Raw genomic sequence first — 9,576 nt, 5'->3', positions numbered from 1 at the left:
GGGAATATTTTATGAATGAGCTTATTATGCATCCTGTCAGTGCATCGCAGCTGAATTTACCAAATTCCTGAGCCGCCTGAATGCCTGAGTGCTTAATTTTACACCTGATGGTTCCTGATGGCCCACCGAGGTATTAAATAATAGTTACTGCATTTTACAGTTCTTTTAATAAATTGCTGGGGAAATTGGTAGAAGGGCCGGAGTTTTCTCGGGTTGCATCGGTTAAAACAACACTGCCCCAATATGTTGATGTGCACTGCTGGTCAGCTGGCTGAAAGAAAGTACCAGTACTTTTCCCCTTGTGACAAGAAAGACAAATTCAGCTGCTTGTAAACAGTTCTCTTTGCAACAAAAAAAAAAAAAAAACTCAACATATTGGCATAAACTCCTACGGACAGCAATACATTACACTAATGCCGTTTTGAAACATCAATAAAAATTTATTATGTTTACCACAGTAAGCATATGTACTTGAAACCCCCTCTTCTAAATTAAGCAAATAGGCTATTACTTATATGTTAATTACATTATAATTACTGTAATCAATATGTTCAGTTGTTGGCAGTAGTTGTTGTAAGTAATGCATTTCTGTTTTTTTCTTGAAATATTACCTGTATAACATAAAATCTTTTTTTTTTTTTTTTTTTTTAACAAAACTTATCAAACCTGCCCATACCTATCTGTAGCCATAGCAATGGCCGGAACACCTGAATTCAATGATTTGTATGGGCGTTTCTTAATATTTTTTTGCAAAATAGCTTATCATCTGTTTCTGCATTCTAGTAAATTAAACCACGTTGCTGAATGTACGGCCACAAGATGGCAGCACTGAGACGCTGTTAAGTACAAAAAGATTCGTAGAAACCTGGACGAAAGCGTTTGATGTTCGCTTTCTTAACGCAAGCCGAAGCTCTTTGGTCGGGTCATCATCCTGACTGATTTAAAAGACTGTCTCTCATTGGTGGGGTAGTACTCTGTGGATATGTTGTGCCACGTTCCCCAGAAAATACCGTCCCGAACCCCTTTGTACTTCCCAAAGTAATATTTGCCGTTGAGGTTTGCAGCCATGCAGGCATCAAACCACCAGCCGGAGCTGTAGTAGGCCCCGCAGTTCCCGGACGGATACCGGTCGTTGTCCCTGTCAGGGGTGGTGAACGCCCTGTTGTTGTGGTCGTAGGTTTTGCTGAAGCGCAGGGCATCGCCCGCCGTACCTGAGTACCCGCCCACCGTCAGTCTGTAGCGGAGCCGCTCGCTGGCGACCCTGAAGTGCTTATACTGCGCATGCTCAGTCACTCCATCAAAGTCCTCCAGCTCCACCCGCAGTTCCATGTCCCTGTCCCGGGTCAGCAGGTGCATCTTGTTGTTGCCCAGCCAGAACTCTCCTCCGTCCAGCGCTCCGAAGCCGGCCTGGTAGTCCGCCCAGGACCGGTTGAAGCTCACGGTGCCGTCCTGGCGGCGCTGCAGGAGGGTCCACCCGCCGCCGTCCAGCTCCATGTCGCAGAACACCTTAAAGCTGCTGCTGCGGAGGTCAGGGGTCACCAGGTAAAGTCCGCTCCTGGTTTTTCCTCTGAGGAGATGGTCTGAGCAGTCTCTGATTACTGTGGAAGAGGAATGGAGGAAGAGAATTGAACTAATCGGTTGCATGCAGTACAGAAAGTGCAGGTGATAACATTCTCTCGCAGCTCTGGGACTTGGCTGAAAAATGTCCTTGACCAGGTCAAATGGCAACAATGTTATGTGGAGGACCAAACAAGCCAAAAATAAAGATGAAAATATGTGAGTCGAAACAATTACAGTGCTTCACTAAAGTATTCACAAGATTCCTGTGAACCCTTTCACATGTTTTAACATATGTGATGTATTTATTGGGATTTTATGTGCTAGGCCAAGAATATCTTGCTGATTATAGAGAAGTGTGTAGACATTTATTTATTTATTTTAAATTTTGGTAGGTTTGGTCCTCCAGAGCCAAATGTAGTGTAACTCCTCCTCACACAGTTCTGATGACTCTTCAGTCATTATATGTTATAAAGTCTCTCTTAAGTCATACATAAGGCATTATATACACTTTATCTAACACTTTAGCTATTTAAGATTTTTAATAGTAATTTACAGCCATTTACTAAAAGCCAGAGAAATTTTAAATTGCATGAATTTAATTTACTGCTTAATTTTTAAATCATGTAGTCATTAAGTGACTCATTGTTTTTTCATTATTTATTCTTCAACTCATCTATTGGCTTTAGGATTATTGATTTATGCAAAATTGCATTTCACATCAATATGGAGTGAAACAATTCAACTATTGTAAGACAGATTTTACAGAGCAACAATTGTTTAAACTGATCACTAATAATTAATTTAATTGAGCAACTTATTTATTTCTATACTGAGTTTGACAAGTTTAGTTGGTTCTCGTTAATTTAAATATTTACATACACAGGTTCAAAAAAACATAAAGAAACTAAATAAACTAAACTTTATGGATAAACATAAAATTTATCCATAAACTTATAATTTCCTTGCTTGCTATATATTAATCTTCAAAATTATTAGCATTATTTTTTGAGTGCCTTTTCTATCATTCTTTATTTTTTTTCTTTATTTTTTTTTATGTATTTCTTTCTTTCCTATTTCCATTTCAAATTTTTTCTGTGTTTATTTTTCCTATTTACTTAAACCAAGCAGAATGACGCAGTGAAAACAATTAAATGTTTAATTGTTTAACTTCACCAGTAATTTAAGCGAGAAGTTTATAGTGAGGAGTTTACGGCTTATTTAAATAAAATACGCCTATTTTAACGCGGCGAGTAAATTATTACTAATTACCATGACTGATAGCTGAATCACTGCTTCCACTGAAGAGTGTTTTAAAGCTGTTGGTCCTTGCATTGTTGCGGCGCTAACCTCACAGTCATGCGATCTACAAGTTGTGCACACATGCAGATTCTTTCTGATGATGTATGGCATTAATATGATCTCAGACCACATCATGAAGTTTACTTTCTGATTAATTGTTTGAGGCTCTTTTGAGTTTACTGTGTGGTTGTCATACTCAAAATTCTTTTAAGTTTCCTTTTTAGATACGCACATACCGACCTAATTGCTGTGATGCATATAGTTTACTCATTCCTTGTTTTTAATGTTACGTTGCTTGAGATTTCCTGAATGAATGAATGTGTCTTAGATAAAAGCGTCCTTTTCAATTTACTGCAATAAACACAGTTGAACAAGAGAGGCTACATTTTCAGAAGGCTTCTCGTAAATGTGACAAGTATAGTAAAACGTGCAGAAATCATAAAAGTAATCTCTTGCCTGCGGATGCTGCAGATGTTGGCAGTTTCCCTTGTGTCCTCTCAGGCCCCTCGCCGGTCTGGGACTCCTTTGGAAGCTGGTCTGGTCTCCTGTTAGGAATCAGGCTGTTGTTGACAAACGCAGCCACCTGGTTGATTTTCACACGCAGCTCTCGTGGGCTAGAAGTGGACATTTCTGCAGGCGGGGGCTCATGGCTGGAGGTGGAGGAGGTCTTTGACCTGAACTTGGGGCTGAGTGTGGGGGTAGTTTTCAAACTGAGGGGAGAAACTGGGTTTGCATGGGTGCTTTCTTCTTCATGATGTGTCTTAGCCTTAGATTTGGGAGCTTCGCTCAGCTGTGTAGCTCCTGGATCAGTGCTAGTGATAACATTTTGGAGGATCCTACGGTTGGTGTCGTTTGGTCTTGTTGTCATTGGGGCAGATGACAGCAGCCTGGCTGTTTGTGGCCTCGGATCAGACGTAATCCTGGTGTTTGGGCTTGATGTGACGTCTTCGGGTTGGGTGTGAGTGGCGGGGAGGTATCCATTTTTCAAGCTGTTTGAGGTCTTTGGACTTAGAGTTATGGTCTTCCTCACACTTGTGCTGAACTCTGTTTCCCCCAGGGTATGACTCACTTTAGCTATTTGTTTTTTTAGGCCAGATGTAGGTGGGGTGTCAGTGCGAGAGTTTTGGATGTTTCCTGAAGGAACCCAGCTGATCTGAGGTGGGCTTGTATAGCTTTGTGGACTTGGCTTTGGTTCCACTGCTTGTTTTGACCTCTGTACAGGTTTAGCTCCTGGCCTGAACATAGGTCCTGTTGATGGTTTGTGTCGAAATGGAAACCTCCGTCTGGATGTTTTGTTGTGCGCTAATTTTATGATTTTCTCTGCTGCAGATATTGGTCTTAGAGTAGTCGTTAAGCCAGGTCTCTGGGGTTTCAACCTGGAATTTGTTTGTTTGGTTTGGTTGGTTTTAAGGTTTGCATTTGGTCTTGTTTTTAAGCTTGGATTGACCTTTGTGTTTTTCTGGTTTTGTCTGTTCTCTTGAGCAGGTTCAGTGGTTTTGCTAAATTTGGGTATATTACTACCAGGTTTGGAGCTTTGGTCTGGTGACATTTTCACTGAATCAGATGTTGAGTCTGACTTGTTTTTGTGCTGCTGTTCTTTACGCTTTGACTCTGGTGAAAGTTTTTGGTTGGATTTTGGTATTGCTGTATCACTTTTATTTGACTTAAACCCTTTGTTGTTTCCTGGGTTTTGTTTAGCTCCATGGTGGTCGTGGGCGGTTTTTGTAATCTGATCAATTGTTGCGGTAGCTAGAGCTGATGTAGATGTTTCTTCTGGTGCTAAACCTGGTTTAGATGTTGGTTCCTGCAAAGATGCTTCTTCAGACTTCTCCCATGACTCTGTTAAAGGTTTTGGTCTTTTTTCACTTTTGTTGAATTTAGTCACATGAGAGTGTTTACTTTGAGAGTCACTGTTGGTGGATTTCTTTTTTTGATTTGGGACTGCAGGAGCTAAGTCCGGTGTGGGCCTGGGCTCCTGCAAATTTATTTCTTTAGACTTGTTCCATGTTTTAGTTGGCGGTTTTTGAGATGCCGTCTCACTTTTGTCAAATTTAAACTCTTTAGAAATTTGAGTTTCAATATATTCATTGTTAAATGTATCCATATGATCAGGTGTCGTTGTTGCATGACCAGGTGTAGATGTTTGTCCGTGTGCTGAATCTGGATACAGTTTGGCTTGCTGTAAGTAATTCTCCTCCACAGTCTTGGGTGAAGGTTTTTGCTGGGGTTTTGGGGTTGCTGCTTTGTTTTGATTTGATGTAAAATCATGGATTTTTTCTGGGTTACCTTTAGCTTTGAGATGGTCTTGACTGGTTTTAATCACCCAATAAGTTGTTGTAGTAGCTGGATCTATTGTAGATGTTTCTGCAGGTGCGGGACCTGGATCAGATGTAGGTTTCTGAAGGGTTTTTTCTTGAAACCTGTCCCTTGGTTCAATCAATGGTTTTGGTGTCACTGTTGGACTTTCAGAGTCTTGAGAAGTTTGAGGTTTGAGGTGTTTTCTGATGTATTTGTTAATTTTATCAGGTATTATAGTTGCTTGACTTTGTGCTGATGTGTGTCCAACTGTTAAATCTGGAAAGGGTGCAGGTTGCTGAATGTCCTCAGACTGGTCTACTGATTCTGGAAAAAGTTCCTGGATTGGTTTTGATGTTGCTGTTCCACTTTTGTTAATCTTGTGGATAATTTCTGGTTTAAGATGATCCTCACTGAATGTTTTAATCTGATCTGGGCTTGTGGTACCTCGATGTGGTCTTACACCTGGATTAGGTGTTGGTTCCAGCCAGGACTTTTCTTCATACATACCCACTGTATGTTTTGTATTTGCTGTTTCACTTTTGTTAGACCTAAACCCTTGGATGTTTTCTGATTTGTGGGTCTCTTTAAGATGATTCTCACTGGATTTAGTCGTCTGATCAGAGTGTTTTGTTAATTGATCTAATACAGATGTCTGTCCAGGTGTTACATGTGGATTTGATACAAACTCCTGCAAGAAATTTTCATCAGAATTGTTTGCTTTCTCAGATTTATCCTCACTGTTATTAACAGGCTTGTGTTTAGTTTTGTGGCTTTCCTGGCTGGATTCATCCATGTGATCAAGTGTTGTGTTTGCTCGATCAGATATAACTTCCAGTCTATGTGTTAAGTCTGAAGGGTTTTTAGACTTCCTTGAGGGATTTTCTTCAGATTTATCTCCAACGTGGGTTAAAAACCTTTGGTTTGGTTGAGGTGAAGCAGTGGTTTCACTTCTCTGTGAATTAGGCTTGCTAGGTTTAGGCTTAGGTTTGTGTTTAGTTTCAGGAATTCCCAGCCTGGATTTGTTCATCAGGTGATGGGTCATAGGGGGTTGATCCGGAGCAGATGTCCGTCCAGGCCTTACATCTGGATTTGATTTGGGGTCATGCGAGGGATTTTTATTTGATTTGCTCATTGGCTCAGTTAACAGCGTTTGTTTTGGAGTTTTTGTAGACGTTTCTATTTTGTTAGGTTCAGAAGAAGATTCTTGAGTGGATTCTGGCTTGCTTTTGATTTTAAGGCGATACTGGCTGGAATTTTTCTTCTGATCAGGGGTTACAGTAGCTTGATCCGGTACATATGTCTGTCCAGGTGTTAAATCTGGATTATATTTGGGCTCCTGCAAGGAATTTTCTTCAGAGATGTCCACTGCCTCGGTTAAAGGTATAGCTGTTTCAATTTCAAACTCTTGGGAAGGCTTGAAGTGATTCTGAGTGGAATCATTGGTGTTATCCGGAGATGTAGGAGGTCGTTCTGCAATGTCCTTTAGTCCAGAGGTTAAATCTGGACTGTTTGTAATCTCCTGTTCCATATTTTCTTCAAATGTGCCCACGAATTCATTTGAAGGTATTTGGTTTGGTTTTGGTGTTGATTTGTACTCTGAAGTAGGTTCAGGTTCAAATGTTGGGGTTTTCTTGATGTATTTGCCCTTCGAGGGATTGGCTTCATCAGTTGGATTTGATGAATGATCGGGATTTTGTAATATAATTGTTTCATTTAATTTTTCTTCACCCAGCCTTTTGTCTGACTTTTGGTCAGGTAGGTCAGTAATAAAAACTTGAACAAATTTTTTTCCTGGCTTTAAATTTTGGTCAGCATTTGAAACTTTGTCAGACTTTCTATTGGTTAATTTATATTTACCTGAACGTGTCGCATTTACAGCTGGAGGTCGTTGAGCTGCAGGTCTCTGGACAGCAGATGAAGTGTTTTGCTTTGATTGTGTCTCATTAGCTCTACTTTCCTGTTTATGCAACAAAATGCTTTTGAGATTTTCCTCAGTTGTTGAAATATCAGTGCTGTTTTTTTGGCCAGTTTTTTTATTTTGGATTTGTTTTGAGTCTTTGCCAGGTTTTAATTTTACACCTGTGGGTTTGTGAGGCCTATTCCTTTGGTTGAGTTTAGGTTTCTCCTCTGTTGAAGGACCTTGATTTGGTTTGTGGTCATTCTTGGCATTCTTTAGTCTTTTGTCTGCCTCAGGCTTAATTCCAGATTTATATTTTTCATCAGGCTTCGATGCTTGGGCTGGTGGAGGTTTCAGATTGATCTTGGGTTTTGAGCTGATGTTCTTCTTCGGTGCCCTGTGACTATGATCTGTAACTCTGGATGATGATGTTATGAATACAGTGTGAAGAGGAGATGAGGTGGTTGGAGTTGTTATGGATAACTCTACATCAGCGATGGCTATCTGCTGTCCTGGACCACCCACTGTGGATATTGTTTCTGTTGTTGTAGATAGCCGCCCCTTAACTTGGCGTCTGGGCTCAGTAACACCAGCTGCTCCGGGCTCTGTGCTTCCCGTTAGTCCATAACCAGCTTTTGGGTCATGAGTGACATCTGTGATGAAGCTTAAAGTGGAGCTGAGCAGAGAAGGTGATGGAAGAGGTGATGTAAAGCTTTTACTGTCGCTCAAGTCCGGCCTTGAAGTTAATTCTGTTGTAAGGGGAGTCGGGCTGATCGATAAAAAGTCTGTCTTTTTAGTTGTCTTGCTGGATGATGTTTCTCCATCGTCATCTCTCTGCACACTCTCTGTTTTAATCTCCCTCCCCTTTTCTGTGAGCCCAAACCTCTCCATCTGCTTTGGTTTCTTTTTATTTGGGTCCACTTTTATTCCCTTTTCCATTTCAATCTGCCCCTGGTCCTTATTCATATTTGTTGTGTGGTTCTTAGACATCTTTATTCTATCAATGGCTTCAGCTTTATTATTTTTTTCCATTTTTGTCTTATCTCGCCATATGGGATGGCCAGTTTCTTCTTTTGTTTTTTCCTTGTTTTTGTCCAACAGATCTTGAATTTTCCTTGAGCTCCCTTTGGGATTTATCACAGTAATCTTTCCTCTTGTCACATTAACAGATTTTATGTTTCCACCAGAGTCTGGCGTTTTTAATGTGTCCTCTCCTCTTGCACCCTCAGTCACAGGTTCTCCTCTCCTGTTTTCTTTTACAACTCCTCCTGTTTCCCATTCGTTCCCGTCTTTCAGCTTTTTTTCCTCGTTGTTTCCGTCCATTGTTTCCACCTTAACACCATCTTTTCCACACTCCTGTCTGAAATTTCTCTCATTCTCTTTAAGCCTCTCATTCAGCCAGTCCCTCTCATCCTCATTTGTGATCTTACCTCCATTCAGCTCTCCTTCAGTCCTCCTCTCACAGTTTCTCGCCGCTTGACCACCTGCGCAATCTGCACACATGTCCCTCAGCTCATCGACACTCTCCTTCAGTTTCTGCAGGTCCTGCATGATGTTCTCCAACTCCAAAAGATGTTGTGGCAAATGAACAACCAGAGGAGGAAGACTGATGTGGAAGGGGCACGTGTTGTCGTGGTCCCCCGGTCTGCACGGTCCTACCGGTGTCAGAGTCGCAGCACAGGGTCCGAATCCCCGGTCGCCCAGGAGGACTCCTTCCTCCGCTCTGATCCGAGAGAGACTTGAAAAGGCCAGCAGGGTCCCACACACACAGAGCACTGTTAATCTCATTGTGTCTTGTGAAGAAAGAGTGAAGATGGAGGAGGGAGAGGGTGTAAAAAACACCCAACTGTTAGTGAAGCGCAGTGACAGCAGAGAGGAGGAGACGAGGTGGGAGGGAGGCAGATGAAGCCGAGCCGCAGAAGGAGAATCATCTCAGCGGATTGGGTTTGGGAGGCAGTATATGATGCAGAGCTATGACAAATAATTTATCCTCTTAAAAATTTCAGTTGTTTTTTTTCTTCTAATTGCCAGACTTGAGTTGATCTATTTATTTCAAACAGGTTTTTAAAAAGCAAGGACAGAGAAAACATGCGCATACATAATGAAAAACAAAATAATTGTTTACCAATACTTTTCTGTTTGACATGGACTCGGATGTAAACGTTCAGTCAGAGACGCACAGACGTATAGTTCATTCGATCTAAAATGTAGAGACACACAAATACCAACAATGCTGATCATTACTCCAACTGCTGTCATTAATACTCAAAACAAAGCCAAATAGAAATCATTTATAAGCTGAGGCTTTTCAGCTTCTCTGTGCGTACCCGTAAACCTTTCAACTCTTAAGAAACAACAAATACTAACAGAATCAACAATTAAAACAAGAGAAGAAAAAAGTCCACAAAGAAACTGGAAGATTAAAAGTAAGAAAATCCACCATCATAATATTCATGTATTTTTATAGCTTTAATTCCCTTTTAAAGCTATGATGTTAAGTGTTATGTTATTAGGTGATTTAA

At 40.9% G+C, this 9,576-nt stretch overlaps 1 protein-coding gene across 1 annotated transcript; it reads right to left on the bottom strand.

Moving 5' to 3' along the window:
• Window positions 1-391: 391 nt before the first annotated feature.
• LOC129364245 (mucin-4-like) lies at window positions 392-8,842 on the bottom strand. The gene is made up of 2 exons (XM_055036792.1): window positions 3,316-8,842; window positions 392-1,598 (listed from the first exon to the last, which is right to left on the bottom strand). Exons 1-2 carry the CDS (start codon window positions 8,840-8,842, stop codon window positions 895-897), a joined length of 6,231 nt encoding a protein of 2,076 aa, XP_054892767.1. The 3' UTR covers window positions 392-894.
• Between the last annotated feature and the right edge of the window lie 734 nt (window positions 8,843-9,576).

This window comes from Poeciliopsis prolifica, unplaced genomic scaffold (assembly GCF_027474105.1).
Source record: "Poeciliopsis prolifica strain line A6 unplaced genomic scaffold, Auburn_PproV2 SCAFFOLD001, whole genome shotgun sequence".
NCBI lineage: Eukaryota > Metazoa > Chordata > Actinopteri > Cyprinodontiformes > Poeciliidae > Poeciliopsis > Poeciliopsis prolifica.
Note: the sequence above shows the minus strand (reverse complement) of the source record. Positions and strands in the feature narration are given on the sequence as shown.